Source organism: Lissotriton vulgaris, unplaced genomic scaffold, assembly GCF_964263255.1.
Source record: "Lissotriton vulgaris unplaced genomic scaffold, aLisVul1.2 SCAFFOLD_3117, whole genome shotgun sequence".
Taxonomy (NCBI): domain Eukaryota; kingdom Metazoa; phylum Chordata; class Amphibia; order Caudata; family Salamandridae; genus Lissotriton; species Lissotriton vulgaris.
Genome location: NW_028247442.1, coordinates 21,746 through 45,603, shown reverse-complemented (window position 1 = coordinate 45,603; position 23,858 = coordinate 21,746). Strand labels below are relative to the sequence as shown.

The following is a 23,858-nucleotide window of genomic DNA, read 5'->3' as shown; positions in this document are numbered from 1 at the left end:
CCAATGCCACAAGTTGTGTCCTCCCACCCACCTCATCTGATGCTGTCGTACTGCCTGCACTGGTCTGAGCGAAATTCAATAACACATTATTTTTCGATGCAGAACTACCTTGGTACATTACACTCCCAATAGAAACCAGCCATGAACCTCGGGAGTGGCTGTAACGAGAGCTATTTATAGCAGACCCCACTCCTTGCCCTGGGGGATGGTGGGAAGGATGACTCAGCCATCCATATTGCGAAATAGATGTCTCGCGCAGGACTACTGTCCAATTACAGCGTGTCATTATTCAGGGGAGAAGACTGGCGTTCCTATGAAGCTAAAAAAAGGAACGATGAAAATACTGAGCAACCGCGGCTGTGGAGATGTGTCAATTAAAAGTGCAAGAGGCCAAGGATGGCTGGCTCCCTGCCAGTGGCACTGCAAATTACGAGCCGCAGGGCTCTGCGAGAAAAGGTATAACTGCTAAAAAGAACGGACAGCTTCAAATCCCGATACATTATGGGAGAATTAGGGTGATGAACAGAGAAGCAAACGAAGAAATGACATGTATGGGTTAGTCAAGGACAATTCACTTACTGGAAAGCAGGTATAGTGCTGTTTTACTAAGGTCCAATCAAAAGTCAATAAATCACATTATTATTTGATTTGTTATTATTATATATTTGTGCTATGGTAGCAGGAGAACAGTCTCTGATGATCAAATAGGCAAAGTAGGCACCGGCTTATAGGTCCAGCTCCTTTTAGGGGCCCGCGACAATGGATCAAAATAATACGGATTTGATCTTGAAAGAAAATTAAAATCAAGCTATCTTAAATTGTTGTCTAAAATATAGAACAAAATAAATAAACCGAAAGAAACGAAAACTTTACATGAAAGACTATAGAGCAAACACTGCATTATAACAGTATTGTATTAATGTAATTAGGAGATAACTTGCGGGGGGGGGTGGGGGGAGGGGGGTTCCCAAAATTTCGACTGTCTAGTGACCTCCATAGGGTTTAATCCAGGACTGCATGAGAGTCAGTGCCCTCCTTCTGGAAGCAGTAGTGAAGGGGGCGATAAAGGCATCCTTGCTGCAGGGGCCTTGAGTTGCAGCACAGAAGAGCCCGATGGTAGTTATATGCTAGGAGTACATGGGACTCAAGCAGCTGATATGCAAATGACTTGCTCACCACAGCATCTATGGCGTTTAGTCGAGTCAAGGAGCATCGAGGGAGGCTGAAAAGCAAAGTGGGCACGTCTTGGAGTGAAAAAAAAAACTATAGTGGAAATTGCCTTGGTGGATTCGGGGCACCAATGTAAGGCACAGCCAAAGGGACCAGAAATGGGTATCCTTTAACTCCCGCCAAGCTGTAGGACTGGACTCAGCCTGTGGACAACACATATGCAGTTAAGCCCACGCCAGTCTCTAGACCAATAAATCTTGTGGAATTACTGATTAGCCAGGCCTATGGGTCTGATCATAAACAATCCTGCAGGCTCTTTCCTACCTTTCCTCCGCTGTCTAGAACTAAAACTGGATTTATTTCCTCCATACCAGCAACCATCTACGGGTAACCGGTTTGTGGACAGAAGGCGCTGAAAATCACCAAAAGCAGCAGCTGGCAGAGGAGACCAGCAGGTCATCCCATGTGGCCTACACTGTTCTTTGAAATGAGAGTAAGGAACTCCAGGCAGAACTTAGCCAGTCACCCAATGTACATTTTTTCTGCTAGTGGCTTGAAAGTGAAAGGTGCGCAGGCCACCTAGCTCAGGTCAATGAGATGCTCTAGCTGGGGTAGATTACCTGCTGAAGTTGTCCACTGTCGATTTGTCCTGCTTCTCCCCAGTGTGCACTGTGTTTAAGTTCAAAGACATCTCTCTCTCCTCGTTCAGCTCTACAACTTCATGTGTTGACAGCTTTTTGTGTTTACCTGCATGTTGTTGTGCCTGTAAAACCTGGCCTACACAACTTCTTGTATGAATTCTGGTGATGCCATGCACTGTAGCAAGTCGATTCTTTGTGTCCTTGTTGCTACAGCTCTCCAATTTAACATTTGATGACATTTTCTAGTAATATTTCGGATGTAGAGAGTCGCGAGATCTCATTTGTATATCTTGTCAATGTAAACTCAAGGAATGCACTGGGCATAAAGAGCAATGTATGTGTGTATATGGTACTGCAAATCTAGTCAAAAGGCATCCGAGCAGTGCACAGGGTTAAAGTCAAATATAAAGCCAGCGAGTGACGGGAGTTGCAGCTGGGGTGTGGATAATAATGCTTTGTGATGTAGTGTTCTTGAAAGAGCTCCGTCTTCGACTCTCAACTAATCTGGGGCACCGTTCAGGTGGTCCTGATGGAGATGGATGCCAGGATGTTATTTTTGATCCTGACTGTAAATGGAAACAGCTCGAGGTCTTGTAACCTACAGAGGGTGTTCCGGCTGTGGGGAGAACCACCAGAGAGGGGGAGCTTGTCTGCATGATAAGTGGGTTGCTGTTCATGATGGCTTTGTTAATGTTGCAGCTGCTTTTGAAGATGGTGCGGGCCGAAAAGGGGGGGGGGGGGGGGAGGGCAATTGAGTTTCATCAGGGAGGGGGTTATGTAATCATAGTTTTTCTAGCCCCAGATGAGACTTGCTGAGGTGTGTGGTATGCCCTTGAGGGGTGCCAGTGTGGAGTCTGACAGGCCAGGTAACAGAGCGATAGCACCATCCGGATACGAGAGTATGCAGGCTTGAACAGCTGGACATTGTTTAGAAACCGGCCCAAAAGAGTCACATCCTCGATTTCCAACGTTCAATTGGAACTGTCAATTTGTAGCAAAATACTCCAAATTATTTTAAAAGCCCAATCATAATTAGCAATTGAAGTTGACAGAATTTCACAAAATGTTGTATCCCACGGAAGTCAAAACTTTCATATTTTCCACCTTTACTGAAGTTCATGCACAGCATTCACACTGGATGAGTCCGTTTACTTCTAAAGCCACTGCTGAACCATCAAAAGCAGTGTTTATGGAGGTTCAATCGACGCTGCGGTTTGTTTTCAACAGAGGTATTCTCTAATTCATTGCCTGTTAAAAAGTGACCCCCTCCCTGAGGTTCTGCGCTCCCAGAGTCAGCACCATATGGATACTGACACTAAACCCAAATGTGTGGGAGCTTTCATTTATGGTCAACATTGGTTCCTTGCTTCTTGTTTATGGCTGCCCAGATGGTTCATTCACTACTTTATGTGAATATGTCCCAGCAAGAAATCTTTCTGACAAAAGATGGCATCCTAGAGTATAAATTTCTAGATCCTGGTGGCAATAGCTAGAAACCGCATCTGCCACAAACAGGTTTCTAATTATATGATGCTGATATTGAAATTGGCCTTTTCAAATGCTGCTAGAATCACTCCACTTTTGGTACACAGTGGACACCGAACACATCTCTAGTAGATGATTAAAAAAAACAAAAAAAACGAAAAGCCTCCAATTTACAGATTTGTTACCATCATAACAATAATCCCTACATCTTGCTAGGGAAGCAAAGTCATTTTATCCTCTTCATATCTGAGCGCGGGGCATCGATGAAAGAAGTCCGCCTGGAACTATACACAGAAACAAACTGGCTTGTTCATCCCCAAAACAATTAGATTCCAGAATGCTGATAATATGGTGTTTAAAGAGAGCCCATAGACTTCCTTTCATCTGATCTCATATGATTGCCTGGAAGTGAAAGCATTAGGGGAAATCTGTAAACGAGATAACGAATTCTAGGTTTGCTAGTGCTCCCGGATGTGGATAATAACAATTTGAAATAAACCTATACATACTTTTTTTGCACATGGGATGACTGAATTCATAAGAATCACTTCTGGGATTTTTTTTACATAAGCGAAGATTATTTGTTTTTGAAGCTAAGACCAACCGCTTATGAAGTTCACACAATAATTTCTTAGCTATTAAATCAAAAATATCTACTTTCATACGCCGGTGACCAGGAATAGTGAAGCTGTTTATTGATTCTTTTTTTATCCACCATTACCCCAATATCAACCAAACATTTAGACAGACATCTATACGGCCAACAAATGGCTCTCCATAATGGTAGCTCTGGTCAAGAAAACCGGTGATGTAGCATCACCTACCTAACTAAAATTAAACACCTGCCTACAGAAATCCCCTAACCGTTCAAAAATATGACTAGCGACATTTGTGATGAATCCATGGTACTCATTTTAACAACCTCCGGAAGATCAGCTAAATCAGCCCTGTGAGAGTTAAAACCGTCACTTGCAGGATAAGATAGGAAAGACTTACATTTTGAATGACGTGGTAAAGATAGAATGCGACTAGAATGCAAACATCAATTAAAACAGGAACACCTTTTGACATATGATGTGAGCTTTTTTTTTGTCACGGATGGTATAATGCACTTTGAGGCAGGTTCTGAGGCTGCATCACTGAATGCAAATGGTAGTAGATGCTGCAATATCTCTGGAGGACATGTTAGGGTGACAGCAGAGAATGTGTATGCACATATAATGTGTTCTATTATTTATTTATTTGTGGTGATTTTTGTAAAGCACTGCACATCACCTAGGTCTTTTCAAAGTGCTGTATTATTGTTGAATACTTGTACACCAACTTACGGTTGCCTCTTAGAGATGAGAATGGGAGGGAGTGGAAATGTTTTTAGGGGGCAACAGATTACGAAAGATAAAAAGACAAAAGGTCATAGGCTGGAATTTATCTTCCTACATGTCCATTCCGAACCAGGCAGAGGAGGTATGAATGAAACTCCCTCAAGAGCTTCTTTGTGAAGGGGAATACCTCCTTTTGGTGAAGGGAGCTAGGTGATCAGTTGTAAATTATTCGACCCTGAAGGTCACATTCGAAAAAACCCTTCAAGGACAGCTATTTTTCTATAAATAAACATTTAAACGGTGAAGGAATATACAGATATACAGAGCCTACCTACTTATTTAGGTTACCTTTTTTAATAACTCACCTCAATGCTTTAAATTCTATGGCCACTCAGGTCAATTTGTAGTAGATTTGTAGAGCACGGCTAATTATCTGTGAGGGTATCAAGAAGCTGAGAATCCTCCTGCAGAGATGTGGTTCAGTCGAACAGCAAGGTCTTGCGTCCTTTCCCGAATTCCATCAGAGAGGGTGAGGACCAGAGATTGTTCCAGGACTGCTGGTGCTTCGAAGTACGTGAGGGGTGTGAGCGAGGTAGAGGAAGACGGATCAAAAGTGTCTGGAGGGTTGGTGGAAGTCCAAGCTGTGGTTGATGCTGATCCTTGGTTGTGCAGGGCTTTGTATGTGTGGATCATCATCTTGAAGTGACATCTCTTCTAAATGGGGAGCCAATGGAGTTTCCTCAGTTGGGAGGGGTTGTTGGTCCACTTGGGGAGGTCAATCATGAGTTTGGCTGATGCAGTCTATATGGTCTGTAGTCTCTTCGGGTGGTGCAAGGTGATTTCTGTGTAGAGTGCGTTGCGATAGTCCAGCCGGCTAGTGTCTAGCCCTTGGGTGACGTTGTGTCTGGAGTTAATGGTGAGCCATTTAAAGATCTTGTGGAGCATGTGAAGAGTGAGGCTGCAGGTGGAGGTGGTTGCGTGGATCTGGTTTTTCATGGTGAGTTTGCTGTCCAGATGATGCAGCGGCTGTGGGCATTGTCTGTCGTCATGGTTGAGGGTCCTAGTTCAGAGGGCCACCAAGAGTCGCTCAATAGGGAGGTTGTTCCTTAAGATCAGTACTTCCGTTTTGTCTGTATTGAGTTTCAGGCAGTTTCCTTTCATCCAATCAGCGCTTTGAGTTTTGGGGAGAAGGGTTCCTGGCGCTGCCCAGGCATGAACGGAGGCAGACAGACTTGTTTTTGGTGGATCATCAGTGGGCCTGCTGTGCGCAGCAGTGCTGTATCCAAGTAATGTTACTGATTGAAACAATTATGGCAGAATACAGGCAAAGAACCACAATAGGCTGGGGCGAGCACATGCAGCAGCAAAGAGGAGCTGACACAAGAACCTACTCCCTTAATCATCCTTTGAAATAACTTCAGTTTTCCCAATGGATCTCCAATCTTTCTTGCCTTGCATAGTGTAGGACAAAAGAGTACAGGTAAGGAAGATGTGAATTGTCTGCTTTGTAAGACATATGACAGTTCCATGGTGCATGAATTGACTCAACGTTTTATTGTTTTCAGCCGAACTGGCCATAAAAATTTAAATTCAATATACAACACAAGTTTTCATAAGCGTTCCCACAAGCAAAATAGTACAATACAATTAATATTCCATTAAAAGTGTGTAATTACTTTAAAATTGTCATGATTCCTATGCTAAGAATGTATCACCTGTTTCTCACACTGAGCAAGTCAGAATTAGATAGTAAGTAGCTGACGCTCTTTTTTTTTGGATACAATGTAAAGCAGTAGGTTTAAGAGGCAAGTTTCCTTAATGCTAAACCAATTGTTTTATCAATGTGCATGCTTTCAACAATAGTACCTGTGGCAACACAAGATCTGGGTGGCACGCCGGCTCTAATCCTGCTAGATTTGAGTGCGGCGTTCAACACGGTCTCCCATGGGATTCTACTTAGAAGACTATGGGAGATCGGAGTCCGAGATGGTGCCCTGGACTGGTTCGCGTCTTTTCTATCTGACCGTTCCTTCCAGGTCCATGCTCCACCGTACTCATCCAGCAGGCTTCCGCTGAGTTGCGGTGTCCCGCAGGGGTCGGCGCTCAGCCCTACGTTGTTCAACGTGTACGTCCGCCCTCTGGCAGTGTTGGCCAGAGAAAGTAAGTTCCAATTAATATCATACGCGGACGACACGCAGCCTATCTTCCCCTTTTCGAAGGACACGGATATGGACCAAGCCAAATTTCAAGACGATATTCTGGCCATCTCTAGATGGATGACCAAGAATTGCCTGCAGTTAAATTCATCAAAAACTGAGGTACTCCTGATTGGCAAGGAAACAAACAAGTGGGATGATCACTGGTGGCCCTCTACGTTAGGTCCACCTCCCATCCCTAAGAAGGAAGTAAAAAACTTGGGCGTGCTTATGGACGACTCTCTTTCCCTAGAATCTCATGCAAAAAGAGTGGCGGGCGTGTGTTATGGTCGCCTACGGTCGCTCAAACCAATCTTGGGCTTCTTTGAACCACCTGTACACCAGACAATTGTCAAAGCCCTTGTTTTATCACATATAGACTATTGCAATGTCTTAATGCTGGGCTCTAATCCAACAGCCATCAACAGACTCCAAAGAGCCCAAAATGCAGCTGCCCGCATTTTGTTTGCTCTACCAAAATACTGTCACACGTCCCATATTCTACGGCGTCTACACTGGCTTCCAGTCACACAACGTATTCAATTTAAGTCCCTCTGCCTAATGCATAAAATCCTTCACGGCTCTGGCCCCCGAGTTTTACAAGGTCTGTGTTCGTCCTATGTCCCCTCACGTGCCCTCCGCTCGGCGGACCTTCATCTTGCCTGTACCATCAAAATCCAAAGGAGCAGAGCTGGCGGCCGCTCCTTCAGGTATTTGGCTCCAAAACTGTGGAACTCGATCCCCGCGGAGGCACGTGCTACAAATAACTACCTGTCATTTAGAAAACTCATTAAAACATGGTTGTTCCCTTCTATCTAGTGCTCCTAGTGGCGTTACACGTCTCCCCCTTGGTTCAAAGTCCGTTTTACTTTCAAGTTGTCTGCAAGCGCTGGGACGCCCCGTCACTGGGGTAGCCATGCGCTTTATAAGCATTTTTAACATTAACATTAACATTGCTCACTATACTTGGCAATCAGCTAATAAGTAAATAAATAATGATGTATAAATGCTTGTTTGCTAGTCTAATCTGATGTGACTCCGTTATACAGTGTCCAGGCTTGCCTGTTAAAGTTCAATTTTGAATGTGCGTCTGCTCTTTGTTTCCATGCTGCATGAATATAGGAAGAAACATCCTCTCAAATAGCTCTCTTACCAGTTCTCATGCAGAAAACCTCCACCTCTTTACAGGTTCTGATCTTAAGTGATAGAGAAATAATGGTCACACACAGTATCTACGAATGTGGCACATAAAGTGGCACAGCAGAAGAAAATGAGGTAGCATCTCGCTGCCTCCCAGGTGCATTTATTGGATGGAATCAACCAATGCCATGATTTTTTTTCTCTTGGGAACTTGACTCTGACAGTCAAGCGCCATACTTGTGCCAATGTCAGTGTAACTTGACTGGAAAGACTAGCCCCATTAACATCCCCAATATAAACTCTCATGCCACTTTGAACTAGAAAGTCTCCAATGTTCTTATGAACTCTTTATTTTCTTCTGTCCTGTCCCCTCATGCACTCTATACACCAATTGGAATACACAACTTTCATGCACCCTGCCATTTTATTTGAAGTAATGCCAAGGTAACATACTCTAACATCACTTTTATGTGCATGCAGTCTCCTCCTCCAAACTTTCAAATGAATCCTTTCTTGGGTTCCTAGAATTTTATAATTTCAAATGGCAAATGGCATATGGCAGGTACAAAATCTATTTATTTGTTTACCTCATTTGACGTGCTCTTAATGTACTCAACTAAAAACGACAAACAATATGATGTCCATATGTAATTCCCAAGGCGTGTCCTTATGAGATTACCAATAGTTTATATTCAACACTGAATTTCTTAACTGTAAAATAGTCACATACTTACTTTTAGAAAATACTGTACTTAAATGTGTGAACTATAATGTATACTGCACTTAATAATCCTGGCCCCCTGATATACCTCCGTAAAAAAATTGTTGTCCAGAGATTTTCATTTTTGATTTGTGTTTTTGGATCATTAGAGAAGTAATTTAGATTGGCTAAACATTGCTGATTTGGGCCTAATTTTTCTTGATGACGTTTTTAAAAGTAGTGGATGTGTTGCAATGATGATGTAATATTTCAGGAACCATGAGAAGTATACACTTCATTTTGGTGTCAAAACATAGGTTTTGAGAATCAAGTAGTCTTATAGAGACAGAAAATAACTCCCCAAACAACCCTTACGCCTTTTTCCGAAATGGTGGCTATAATAGACAAAGAAGAGACATATATAGAAATGAAACAAATAATAATGTTTTTTAATCCTTTTATGTATACACCATATAATGTTTATGATCTGAATATGAAAAAAACAACTAATGGTTATCACTCCTGTTTTCAACATATTTTCATAGTTCACTTTATTTATTTGTTTCGGCAATCGCTTGTGGTACATTCACAGAATGTTGAGCATTTGAGAAGGGCATATCGACACGGACATCTTTTTGTAGTACAGGTTTACCAAGAACATATACGTGTAAGTTCTGTAGGTAGAGGCTTTAGAACTTTCGTAGATTTTAGTACCCCCATTAATATCTTCCCAATCAAATTAACACATATCGTTCTCTACATATGCATGATCCAAAACATTTACACATCTTCTGATCAAGTAGAACACTCTTTTAATGTGTCCATGCACAGAATATGAAGTAGGTGGAAAATCACTTAGCAGGACTGATCTCTTGAACTCACTGTACCGAAGATCACCAAATGTGTGACAGTCAGAACATGTTTTCCCCACATGCACAAGGTATTTTTTTACGTCTTTAAAGTCACATTCTTCTTCTGTCTCAGCAAATGCTTTTAGAAATTTCACAGATTCATAGGTTAAAGCTCCGAACTTTGTTCGAGTTTTGCTCATAGTGTCATCACCCATAAGAATATGTGCCCTGATGAGAACACTGTGGCGCAGCAACAAATAATGGACGGAATGCTGAATAAATCAAACATTCACACCCAGTCAAGAGATTTGGGTTACATCCATTGTTCTTTTGCTCACTACACCACCCCAGTTTGGACCCGGCTACATGCAAATCAGTCTTGACTCTACTCCTCATGGGAACAGTCCAGCCCAAACTGCCAAGCTGTGACCTCCCTGGACTGGAAACAAGCATTCTGGGACCGGTTTGGGGGTTTTGGCCCTCATCAGCCAGAATAGTTTTAATCCAGTGGCATAGCGAGCAAGAGACCCATCCAACTCAGGGCAAAAGGTGCTGAGGCAACAAATGATTGATGGAATGCTGAATAATTCAAACATTCATACCTATCAAGAGATCTGAGTTAAATCCATTGTTCTTTTGCTCACTACGCCACCCCAGTTTGGACCTAGCCATATACATTCAGTCTTGACCCTGCTCCTCATGGGAAGACTCCCGCCCAAAATGCCAAGCCCTGTCCTCCCTGGACTGGAAACAAGCATCCTGGGACTGGTTTTGGGGTATCACCCTTCATCAGCCAGGCTAGCTTGAATCCAGTGGCACAGTGAGCAAGGGACCCATGTATGAGCATACCAATCCCAATTAGGGCAAAAAGTGTACTGGCAACAAATGATGAATGGAATGCTGAGTAAATCAAACATTCATACCTATCAAGAGATCCGGGTTAAATCCATTGTTCTTTTGCTCACTACGCAACCCCAGTTTGGACCCAGCCATATAAAAATCAGCCTTGACACTGCTGAGCAAAAGGACAATAGAGTTAACTCAGATCTCTTGACTATGGGTAAATGTTTGATGTATTCAGCCTTCTGTCCATCATTTGTTAAAGGCAGCACATTGATAAAAACACTGGGCACCTCTGGGTCAAGTATCTTGTTCAGAATATGAAGAGGAATTAAGTGTCTTTTCTCACCTATGCCATAATGTATGGATACTTCTGACAATCTTTGACTTATGAACATTGCAACAAATCTAAGTAGCACAATAATATCATCTGTGTCTTTTGACAGTACACTGGCTCAATTGGAACCAAGGTCAGCTTCCTTCCATTTTCTGTTAAGTTCTTGAACAATGTGGCCAGTGGCGTTTGGATATATCTCTGCAGGCACCAACTCCTCATTGACAATAATTTCACTTGCAATAATTGGAAATTCAGTGTTAACTGAAGCATCAGCAATGTTTTGGCAAGTTAACATCTCCAAGTTCTTCTTGTTCGTTGTTGAAGACCAGAATTTATCAAGTTGCACAGGTATAGGTGTTGAATATTTGATACAGGCAAGGACAATTGTTCCACTTGTAGCCATTTATCTGATTTTTTTACATTCTTTGATAGATAGTTCCCAATAACTGTCAAAGACGATGTGCATGTCTTGCAAGGTGTACACTGACTTTGATATCTGTAGAACAGTCCGAACAACCTCTCCAAAGATTTGCATGTATGAAATCTTGTTCATTCGCAATTGTGACACATAGTCCACAACAACAGCAGTTTTCAATGAGGACACCTTTTCGAATTGAAATTCTTCAGGTGAAAGTTTTTTTTTTTTTTTACCTCCTATACGAGTTAGTGCTTTACTGGTTTGGCTGCAGCATCCCCATCAAATAACGTGTTTGTTGAAAGAAGATCATAAGACAGTGTCCTTGATAATTTCACCCCTTTCTTTTGCTACGTCCATCTCTCTATGTGCTTGCGAAAGTTGTTTTTATGTAACCTGTTTTGTAGTGGCTGGCTGGGCAAAACGTTTACTATGGCAATTAAAGCATGGAAGCTTAGCTTCTGTGATTAGGTCAACCAGCTGTTTCTCATTCAATACAACTCTCTGTTGCTCCAGTTCTGCATACAGTTTCAATCCATGTTCCAGGACATCTAGTAGACATGTCTTTATATCATTATAACTCAAACAACAGGAGAGTGTTAGTATCTACAACAGACAAACTCTACTAGCCAAAGTTGGTACTAAAAACCGCTAAGTTATTAGACAAGGCTGTTATTGTCAGTTGGAAAAGATAGAGTGCACGTGTTCAAAGAACTAGCTAAAAGGACCCTCAGGCCCCAGTGGAACACTGGTAGCCAGTTGTCTTCATTGGGTCCTTTTTGTCGCTAGGGAAGTGAAAGTGAATCTAAAAAGAGTACGCACTACTCCTCAAAATTATTTAATAAGAGGGTAGCTGTGACTCTGTTAAAAACAGTGATCGAAAAATATTAATTTTTCTGGACTACACCGGGTTGTGCAAGTTTGAACCACAAAGTCCCATTTGAAAAGTGAAAAGAAAATATTTTTAAAACACGGTCAACATGTTTCTGCCAGTTGAGCTGAGTTCGCTCGGCATTCGTCAGGACCAAGAATAAAAGTCAACTCACTGTTCTGGGCACCCTAAAGTGCACAGATACAGGGAGTAGTGTCACTTGATGATACGACCTGTAATTTGTCGAAGCACTTAGTAGGAAAGTCTTCCCCAAGTTGCTATAGGCTCCTTTTTAGAGGAGGCACCATTGGATCTGTAAGGGTAGATGGGAAAAGTGAGAGAGATCAGAATGTAAAATATCAACTTTGGAACCATAAATATATGCTTCTACCCTATTATAGCTCCAAACTTGTGCACCTGATTATTTATGTCAAAGGTGTCCGCATTCAGAAAGAAGGAGAATTGCACCTTCAAAACACCAAAGCGGACCCACTTGTGTTGGTATGTCCACCATTCAATTAAACTGTAGACAAAGATATTACTTTATCTTAACAGGCATTAGATACCCAGAGTAAAGAGGAAATGAGATTGCATTTTAAAAAAACAGTGCTTAGAAAAAACGAGTGAGTTTGAAAACTCGGAAAGGACAACTGAAAACACACAAACACACACTTGCAAATGGCATATAGAGCACAAAATACTCCACAAGAGGTAAGCCCAGGTGTACACTTACTTATCATTTACTGAAAAAATGCCCCATGGGCAATGCGGCAGGAGGAATCTTCACGTTTGGGCACTGGAAAGAATTATTTACAAAGACGCGTTATAGCGTGTTATCCACATTAGGAGTAATTAACTGGCAAGAGTAATGTTCCGTGTGGGCTGAAAGGAGACTTACTTGGCACCAAACGGCTCCCTGCTTTATCACCTACAGACGGCCACATCCGCCGCCCGTGTGTACCAGCGCGGAAAAAGCTCAGAATTCTAAATAAACGCTGAAAACGCGCAATGCGTCCCAGACGATGACGCCGATCACGTGACCCGTGTGATCGCGTATTTTTTAAAGGGGCCGGTTTATTTATGTGCATAGGGTAGAGCGATCATTGCAGTGGAGCCACGAGGAAGGAACCCCAAACTGCAGGACAGACAGCGTGGTTGCGTAGTACTGCCCAGTCTAACAATAACAATAAGAATTCATGCTTCCAGTTAGATGAATGTATCATATTGTTATTATATTGTGAGTGGAACAAAATGCAGAGGGGTTACTGCATGTATCGTGTAAGTGGGTGGGGCATTGGCTAATTTCCATAAAAAACAATCAAAACACCAAAAGGTGTCGAGACTGATAGGCAAATGGTCAGAAGCAGTAGGCTGATAGTCACAATGAGTGGGTAATCTACCGGCGCATTTCCGATCCCCAGGGGATGTCATCATTGAGGCCCCGTATATGCGTGGAAAGACGATATATCCAACGCTGCTCCTTTTCGAACAGTGTATTTTCATTGGTGTTGTTCAGCTGTTCAATTACCACCCACTTGACGTCATTAGCACAGTGGCCTAGCTCCAGAAAATGAGTGGTCATTTTTGTAGTGGCTCTGCCGCATCGGATGTTACTGCGGTGCTCTCCTATTCTTGTTTTGATTTTTCGCGTGGTCATCCCTATATACCTAAGACCACAAGGACATGTAATCATGTAGATGACGTTACATGAATTACAGTTTGTGTGATTCCTTAGGTCCCAGGTTTTTCCTTCCTCCAGTTGTAGTGTTTTTTTAGGTGATGTTAAGTGGCAGACGCTACATCCCCCACAGGGGAAGTGGCCGCTTACCGGAGGCAAACCCCAAGCATTCAGAACGGTGGCACCCTGTTTAGGTTGATTGACTCTTGGACGGGTATGTACCAAGGCATCTTGCAAACTCCTTTCTTTTTTATAAGAAAATAATGGTTTCTGCCACTTTCTGCCATTACTCGTTAGGATTTGCCAATGCTTACCAATGCAACGACTTACAGAGTTGGAAATGTTACTGTAAGTAGTTACGCAGGTCAAAGGGACCTCAGATTCATTTATATCATTATACACATAATGTTTTGTCACAAAGTTGTGTAGTCACACAAGCACAGTAATTTCAAAGGGATTTCCTTGCTTATACTTGAAATGAAGAAGGCTATCAATGTGTTTATTAATCATGTCCCCGCTCTTTCCCTAAAGTTCATGGTGAGGAAGAGTTTCACAATGGTTCATTAATTTTGATTTTGTTATCTCTCTGTAAACTTTGCAAATAGAAAGGACTTCATGGTAAACTGGCACCCGCTAAGCAAAATATTCACCTTTACGTATCTGACCATCAATTCCCTTGGAGCTTTTCAGTGATCTCTGGATCCTCTGTTCCAGTTTCATATCTGGAGCCACAGCATTGAAACTTCCCTCTCTGTCTTTCATCACAAAATATATTGGGATGAATCTTCTGTAGATGTATGATTTGTCTTCATATTCTTTGACAAACTCTGGGAACTTGGTTTTTTGATTTTGAGCTGAGTGTATTTAACATTGCCTGGCTTTGCATTATGTCGTTTGAATGAAGTGCACCCTGTGCCATGTTCGCTTCTGAGATAAGATATGCAAAACCTAATTTGTTGTTTTTGTTCCAGAAAGCAATCCAATGCAATGTTTCTATTGCCTCAGATATGATAAGCATACCTTGTAACTAACTAACATGAGTTCAGCTCAATACTGACTAAACAGTTTTGTTTCCAAAGATATCTACCTCAATAAGTGCAAAGCCTATGCCACATCCATTGAGATAACTGCCTGCACACCGTAATACAACTTTTGTCATATGGAAAATGCCCATCATTGGATAAAGATCTTCAAATTCTACTTCCTTGTCAGCTCCAATACAGAAAACACCTTTATCGCTGAAAATTGGCAGGATAGGCTGATCTTCAAGCTGTGCACGCATATTTTGGAAATGTTTTAGAGCTGTGTCTACTGTTGCATAGTTTGTAACTAGAGATGGTCTTACTGGTATAAACCCAACCTTCTTCAGTGGGATGGTATTCTGGGATCATGAATTCCAGCCTAATGAGGAACTAGCTTTTCTTCATCCTTCAGCCCGCATCGAATAAGCAATAAGAAAAATTCCGGTAAATCAGTTTTGTGGACTGCAACATCAGGAAGAAAAAGATCCATGTCCTCATCCATTTTGGAACTTTCTGGTAGACTGGGATGTTTTGATGGCTTATTGTGATTTTGCACACGTTGGCAAGGCAGTTGGGTTAATAATTTGCAGCTTCATTTGATTATGCATACAGCAGATACAGCTTGCTTGCCAGCAGCTTCTTCATTAATACAGTCTTGAAAAAAGCACCATGGCAACATCATGTGTGCTGGATGTTCAAGACAAAGAAGAGCTGTCTTCAAAATCAAAATTATTAAGTGTAGCAATTGTAAATATTTTTCTGTTAAAGTGACTTGGAAGTGGTGTGTTGTCAGATTCATAAGATTTTACAGATTGAGCTGCAAACAAGTTCCCGCTACAACTATGTCATCATAACATGATGATACACTAATCCTATTGATTGAAGTGATTAGCTCTTTACTTTTGCACTTGTCATAGATTGCGTGGACAGTCATCATGTGTAAAGGAGTTTTCTTTTTGCCATGATGTAATTCATAAAACATGATTTGGAAAAGAAAGTACATTTGCACAGCATAAGTTTGCTGGTTCACTGGATTGTCTTATGCTTCTTCACTTATATCTTCAAAGCCATCATCAATGGTGTTGGCTTCTGTTCGGAACTCAAGAACTTTCGTTTGTAACAGTTTTGCTTTGCTGATATTAAACAATGATGTAAAAATGTTAAGAAAATATCAGGCATTTTTTGTTGACTCCCATGATTTGCGGAGCTCTGGGGCATCACAAAATGTGCCATTAAGTCCAAAATCTAGATCTTTTAGGACATTTCTTATAATAGCTTCTGCTGATTTTTCTGCATCCTGTGGTCTTATTTTGGCAGCAAGAACTTTAGGAGTTAAATTAGCTCAGAACATCATGAGTGGTTCATTCCTTTTTTGAGACTGACAAAAAATAATTCTGTTATTGTACATTATCACCAGAAAAATATTAATTTCATTATTATGGACCAATACAGTTTCATCAATGTTGAACATTATTTCTCTGATCTCACTGAGTGTGAACCCGGAGCCAAGACTCAAGCGTGGCTGTTAGAAATGGGGGTTTCTAGTTGGCACTGGCTGGCGCCACTGTGCAACTAGGGACCCATCTTCCTAAGTAAGGGCAAGAGGGCGATCCCCTTTGATAACCCCTGCTCAACCCTGTGGTAACGTAGCACGAGCAGTTAGGCCTATCTCAGATGCAGTGTGTGAAGCGTTTATGACCACGTACAATAAGGCAGTAAAGACACCACAAAAGGGCACAACTCAGGTAGGTATAGAAAAATAATATCTTTATCTAACAGTTTAACTCAAAACTCTCAAAGCGTTTCAATAACTACAATTCACGTCAACCCATAGGGACTTAAACAGAAAGACAATAATGTATCCACCAAAGCGTGGCACTGACTGAGTTCAGGGCCGGGGCCTACGCGACCCGTTGCGCACCAGATACCTGTTTTGGAAAGGATAGGCAGCACGCAGCTTCTCAAAGAAGCAGAGACGATGACATGCGGACTCCCAGTGACCACAACTCTTGGGGGCGGATGTCCGCAGCAAGCACCCACAATGATTCGGGCACTCGGGGACAGGCGGGCGCTCAGTGGCAGCAGCACACGGCTGCGGCAGCCCGGGCTGGTGGTGACGATGACTCTCGTCGTGCAGCTCCGTGGTGGGCACACAGCAGCAGCAGCTCTCTCTTAGCTGCAGCGGACCACAAAACGATAGCGACAATCCTCAACAAGGGTGAACAAGGTAGGGCACACAGCGCAGCAGATCTCCCTCAGCTGCGGCGGCCCACAGGACAAATCCCAAGGATGCAAAGTTGCCAAAGGTGCGGGCACACAGCGGTCACAGCTCTCTTTTAGCTGCGGCGGCCCACGGGACAACTCACGATGATGCCAAGTAGCAAAGGGTTAGGGCACTCAGCGGCTACAGCTCTCTCTTGGCTGCGGCAGCTCACGGAGCAATTGGCGATGATGTAAAGTAGCAAAGGTGTGGGCACTCAGTGGCTACAGCTCTCTCTTGGCTGCGGCGGCCCAAGAAGCAATTCACAATGATGCAAAGTAGCAAAGGGTGTGGGCACTCAGCGGCTACAGCTCTCTCTTGGCTGCGGCGGCCCACGGGGCAATTCACGATGATGCAGAGTAGGCAATGGTGTGGGCACTTAGAGGGAGGAGCGATCTCTCAGCTGCGGTGGCCGACACGACAAAGGATGGTCTCGGCCCAGGCTAGCACAATGGTGGACGCTCAGTGGCTGCAGCTCTTTCTTATCCTTAGTGGTCCAAACCAGTTCAGCGAAGGGCTCGAAGGTGCAGATTCCGGCGGGCTCTCAGCTGCAGCAGCTGTCTCTCAGTGGCAGCGGGCCCTACAGATCCAGCGGAAGGGTTGGAGGTGCATATTTAGGCGGGCTCTCAGTGGTGGCAGCTCTCTCTTAGCTGCAGCGGCCCACACAGGTTTAGCAAAATGTGCAAAGGTTCAGAGTTAGGCAGGCTCTCAGCGGCGGCAGCTCTCTCTTAGCTGCTGCGGCCCACACAGGTTAAGCAAAGGGTGCAAAAGTTCCCAGTGCGCAGTCCTCACAGTAGAACTAGAGGCTCCGGGTTACTCGACGCAGGCCTCACCTCCAAGCATAATTCCTCGCACAGGAATTCCGACGGCTGACGGGGTGAAGTCTAATGTCCATGAGACTTCTGCAGGAGACCCTCTCGATTTTAGGCCCTCGGGTAGTTTCTTCGGCAAGCTTGGTGAAAGTTTAAAAGTCCTTTGCTCTGTTTGCTCGAACAGAGTTACATCTTGACATCCAGAAGGAACACACTTGCCCCAAGTTTCAGCGCAGCATTTTATACCTAAAAAGTCTTTGTTCTCTAAGTTCCCAAATCCCTGACTCCGGTCAGAACCTGTGCGGTGGGGATGGGGAGCACTTGGTTTACGAGGTGACATCCTGCCCTTTCAGAATGAGGGGGTTCGCTATCAGACACCCAGAGGGAGGTGGAGCCATCATTCACCTTGCCAGGCACGGACCTGCTCGTAACAAAGAGTCACCCCTCCCCACGCTCTGAATACTGAACTCTCTCTCCAGCCAGGTCTGACTCAGCTGGCCCTGCTGCTCTAAAACCAGACGGCCAATACACATACTCGCAACAGCGCCAGTAAAGCTTTAGGCCAGAAAGTACTGCGTTTTCAAGAAAGGCATTTCACAACATGTGATATATAAACGGTCCTTACTAACAAGGGGCCTTCAATATCCTGAGCATACACATATCAATCTCGAAGTTCCTATCAGATTCCTAGGGCCGGATAGGGTGATAGAAAGTAATCCTTAACTAACAGTCTACACAGATGTAGGCATCAGGGTTATCCTTATTCCCACAGTCAATTATATACAGGGAGAAAACAGTGATTTATATACAGGGAGCAAACAGTTAGTAATATACAGGGAGCATTCGCGCTGTGGCACTGATTAGCAGTGGCACAGCGCCCAGAACATCTACATCTAGCCAAAATACAAGACAGAAAGAGTAGAAGGGAAGGGAGACCTACGCCAATGATGCCTGGTCTAACAGTGGCTTTAAAACTTAGTTTGCGTTTTTCAAAGAGTGAAAACTTAAATGAAGGATGGCAGTTACGCTGCTGCTGGGAGCTAATTGTACATTCATCTTTTTGGATGTATACAAGCCTGCAGTTCAGATGGGCACACAGATCGGCTGCAAATACATTCACCTCGCTGTTCAGATCAGCTACTCGGCTAAAAGCTTCATCTTGAAAGGAACTAGTGAAAAAAACATATTTGCTCTTTGAGACTCACATACGCTGTAGTTCTTTCCTGAGCTTGGCAGTTTGGACTGGACTGTTCCTTTGGGGAACACGGTAAATACTGATTTGCATAAGGCTGGGTCTGAACTGGGGTGGCATAGTGAGCTAAAGGACGATGATGGATTCAACCCAGTTCCGTGACTGAGGGTGAGTGTCTGTAAATGTTCAGATTTCCATCAATCATCTCCTTTTGCTTGCTTTTTTTGCGCCCTAAGTTTAGAAGGGTATGCCCAAATGTGGGTCCCTTGCTCACTTTGCTACTGGATTCAAGCAAGCCTGGCTGATGAGGGGTGTTATTCCGAAACAGGTTCCAGAATGCTGGTTTCCAATCCAGGGACGGCTTGGCTTGGCAGTTCAGGCTGGACTGTTCCCATGAAGAATGTCTGGGTCTGAACTGTGGTGGCAAAGTGAGTAAAGATTCAACCAAGATCTATGACTGGGGTGAGTGTCTGTAAAGTTTCAGCACACTGTCCATCATCTCCTTGTGCTTAAACTACAGATAACACATTGAAGATCCTCTGCTTTCTGATTAGTTGTTGGAAGTGGACATCGGATTCTTGTGATTCACTGGTTTCTGTTCTTTTTTGATGATTTTTTTACAGGCTCTAGTTGTTACAATGATAAAATATTTGATCCTCTTCACCCATCAGTTTCAATCTTTTGTGAGGTTCGTCTTGCCGTAGTTCTGAAGCATCTCTAACTCTCTTCTGTCCAGCCACAGTTAATGTTAGCTTTTCTTTCAGATTAGTTTGTCATATGACATAATTTTCTTTGTTGAAGGAGTCCTCAGATTTTGCACTTTGCAACACTCTGTCAGGAGGTAAAGATTTTCTGCTACCACCTGCTTTGCTCCTGTTTATGAATTTGAATTAAAAGAAAACCTGAATCAAAAACAATATTAAAATGAATTACCAATATGATGGCTAAAAACATAATTATAGAGCTGCCATTTTGGAAAATGGTGGAAGGGTTGTTCTGAGGACCTATTTTCTCGCTGAATAAGATTACTTGACCCCGAAAACCTATGTCTTTACACCAAAATGAAGGATATAGGACTCATGCTTCCTAAAATTTTACATCATTACTGCAACACATCGGCCATTTTTAAAAATATTGTCCAGTAGAATTCGGCCCAGATTAGCAAAGTCTACTGAAGCTAAATTGCTTCTTAATGATACAAAAACACAAATTTAAAATGAAAATCTCTGGACAAAAATGTATTTACAGACGTATGTCAAGGGGCAGGACCATAATAGACCCTAGTACTGCACCGCATTCACTCAGTTGTACCTTCTTCACTCATTTTACCAAAAATAAGTACATTTATTTATCATCGCTCTATTACCAAGAGTCTGCTGGTGTATCTGCATCTGTTCTAACAATATAATTATCAGACATTGTTCCATTGTTACATTGTCAAATTAAATTGAATGACACCATGTGAACCATTGATATTTAGTAACCTCCAGGCTACTTGTTAACAAGCACTTAGAATGCAATAGTTCTCGCAATTGTGAGTTTTTGAGTTGTTGGAATTGTAAATGGCAATGCCTATTATAATATTAAAAGGCATTGGCATTTATAATACCAATAGTTCAAAGTTTTGCAAAAGCAATACCTATTGTATTGCAGAGCGCGGTGTCCATGAAGTCGAAGCTGCCCTCATTGTTAAAGTTTAAAAAAATGTTTTAACCAAGTGCGGTGTCCCTTAATCGGGAACCATGCTCAAAATCAATTTTGTTGTTTTTATTTAAACTGAGCGCAGTGTCCCTAAAGCGGGCACTGAGCTCACCGTGCAAGTTAGAGCAGCATAGCGCTCTTTAGAAAAGCACCGCCATTGTCCCCATCAGTGTCAATAAAGAAAATAGTGCTTACCCACTTATAATGCAGACCGTGTAACAAGCCAAGTAAAAGGTCCAGTTGTTATGGGCGGTCACAAATGCAGACAAGGTGGTACCAAGGAGGGACTAACAAGCCTATTTACAAATCAGAAGCCAGCATGACACAAGCCAATTACAAATATGAGCAGAGACTGGGCAGGGCTTCCAGTGCATACCGTAATACAGCATGCCTCACAGAGTGAGCAGCACAAGAGCGATGCTGCTAGGCTTGACCTAAAAACTAGACCTATTTTAAATACCTTCTTGGAAAAGAAACATGAAAGGCAGTCCATGCCAAGAACCAGCCCAGTATACAGCCGAGTCAGAAACGCTTGTATTCCTCAAACTAAACCTTTCTTTAAAAATCTTACATAAAGAGCCAGTGGAGAAAGCAAATATGGTTACAGTATAAAAGTCCTGTGTGCCACAAAACAATGTAGCTAATATATTTCATATGGTCCGGGAGTACGGGATTAAGGGAACCTTGTCAACAAAATAAACCTTGTCATAATGTCGAGCAAAGAATCTGTTAATGATCGATCCTCTGCCAAAGGAGAGCCAGGAATAAAGGCAAGTCTGTAACAGGAGGTTTGAATAGCCACAATGGAACAACGGTTAGCAAGGAAAGCAGGTGAGAAAGACAGCGACAGTGGGGTCTAGCAAATCATCTAACATGGGACAGGCAGAGTTGAAGATGTAGGAGGGCTTAAGGCAGGCTTACCCAGCACAGGTCCATGGGCACAATGTAGCCCACAGAGCATCTTGTGCAGCCGATGGGGAAGATTACGTTATTTATGTCGGGTCACATTCAGTCCATGGACAGAAAGCCTTTCTATACATAATGTAAGCAGCTCCTCCAACTGCGTAACGTACTTTGTTCGAAGATGTAAAATGAGAATAAACTAAAAAGGGGCACCCATCTGAGAAAGCACAACTTTTTAATTGGTCCCCCAGCTTTTACTAATTGGCTTTTGCTGGAAACATGTTTTGATATGTTACATGGATCATACTTTCATAAAACACAAAATACTGCCCCCGAGGAAGGGGCCTGTGAGTCCCGAAATGCATTGGGGTTCAGGATTTGTGACATCCATGGGCCACTTGACAGCTATGCACCAACTGATTTGGGGACTGTAACGCAAGGATACATTGTATTGGAAAATTGTACTGTACAATACTAAGCTTTTTTCAAATTTAAGAATTTGTTGTGTTAAAGCCAATTATGTTGTTGTCAGATGGTTGCATAATAGTACGCTGATGAATGTAAGAGTTGTATTATGCTTCATGATTTATTGTTCAATAATACATTTTTGAAAAAAAATATATTAATGTAGTATGTTTTTATAGTGAAAAAAGTAAGTTTACTATTAGAGAACGTCTATTCAGTAGGAACAGTGATCACTACAATCAGGGTCTACCCTGTAAGGTCTTTAACATTTTCTGGGTTACTATATGCAGATATCCTGAACATCAAACGTGGATCTGGTCTTCCAGATTGTGGACACTCCAGCTTAGAAAACAACATGTATTGCAGAGCTTACCGGTCACATCTACAATAAGAGCAAACTGCTGTTTCCTTTATCATATTTTGATCTAAGATGCAACAAGATGGTGATAAACAGACATAGGTAACCAATGTGTATGAATATTATCCAAAATAAGGCAATGAATACAAAATATTCTTATACACTAAAAATAATTTAAAACATTGCTTTAAACCAATTTGTAACTCAGTCCTGTTTCCTTTATGTGTTGTTTTGGTCTACCACATGCTTGGATATGCCCAGATCTCAATTCCACATTGTTGGCATCATGAAAGCACTGCCAAAAGGAATATTTTGATTGAACCATTTCTTGAATTGGCATCACCTTGATAACAAGGTCACCCAAATATTTGCTCAATATGTACCTTACCTCGTGTGGGATAGTCCTTTGCTGAGGCTTCTTAGATCCTTCTCTCTGCGATTCTGGCTGACAGAAGGTGTCAAAAGAGGTTTCTGAAAAGATAACCAATAGGAGTAGCTCAGAAATCAATGTATTGAAAGCAGACAGCTTCATCACCATTCTCTCTCACACACTAGTTCTTCCCAATCTACACCTGAAAATATGCCACTGTTTAGGAACTGATACTTTCTAAGGTCATGGCCGGCATAGACAAGAAATAAGTGGCACTTTGCTAGAAGGCTGGTGTGGGATAACCCCTGCTTTATGTTCAAGGACAAACCATGGTTATCTATGAATTACGCTTAGTCAACTATGTACAAGATTTAATATTGGTAACAGCTACTAAAAAGAGAGGGGCTTGAGAACCTTGTATTGAACTTAAGACGTTTCCCATGTGTTTGCTATGTGAGCTCCATCTTAAGGAATGCTTCAAGGTGATTATGATATCTCGTACTGGTGTAACATACTCACTGAATCCTTACTTAGTTGTCCAGTCTATTGCTTCTTGCACCTCCCTAGTTAAAAATTGAATCTCATTCTGCAAGGAATGCTATGTCATACTTCTTCTCCGATGCTACCAGTGATATCTAAAATGATATTTTAAGTAATGTAGTACTCCCAAAAGGAAGGCCGTGCCGACTATAGACTATCAACGCAATATCACAATAAGCAATATCTATAATTAAATATTCAATAGCCTATGTTGCAAATCAACTGGATGATTCTAGTTTCAATGAATACCTTTTCATCAACCATCTATCTTTACATATATTTTTCTATCTTTAATAATTTTATAGAATTTCTAGAAAGTAATCCAGTATAAAAATATTCATTAACAAATTAATAGTGGGAGGAGGAGCTTAGCGCGCATCCAAGATGGTCGTGTGAGCTGTGAGCTCCCGAAACCCTTGCCGCCTCCACCGTCTATCCTGGCACGAATCCTGTTTCTGACGGCGGGTTCTTGTAGCTAAGACTCTCCTGATCTCAATGGCCTTTTTCAAAATTCGAATCGGATGCTGGACACCCGAAATACTCCTTCCTGAAGCCTGAAGGCCTACACCGTGAGTCATCCCGGGACTTGG

At 42.4% G+C, this 23,858-nt stretch overlaps 1 protein-coding gene across 1 annotated transcript in view; it reads right to left on the bottom strand.

Moving 5' to 3' along the window:
• LOC147665173 (coiled-coil domain-containing protein 60-like) overlaps window positions 1–23,532 on the bottom strand; it is a 199,563-nt gene extending 176,031 nt beyond the window's left edge. The window contains exons 1-2 of the mRNA XM_086949701.1: window positions 23,518–23,532; window positions 22,747–22,829 (exon numbers count right to left, since the gene is read on the bottom strand). Of these exons, the coding sequence (XP_086805827.1) occupies window positions 22,747–22,829; window positions 23,518–23,532 (98 nt within the window). The remainder of the gene's footprint in view (window positions 1–22,746; window positions 22,830–23,517) is intronic.
• Between the last annotated feature and the right edge of the window lie 326 nt (window positions 23,533–23,858).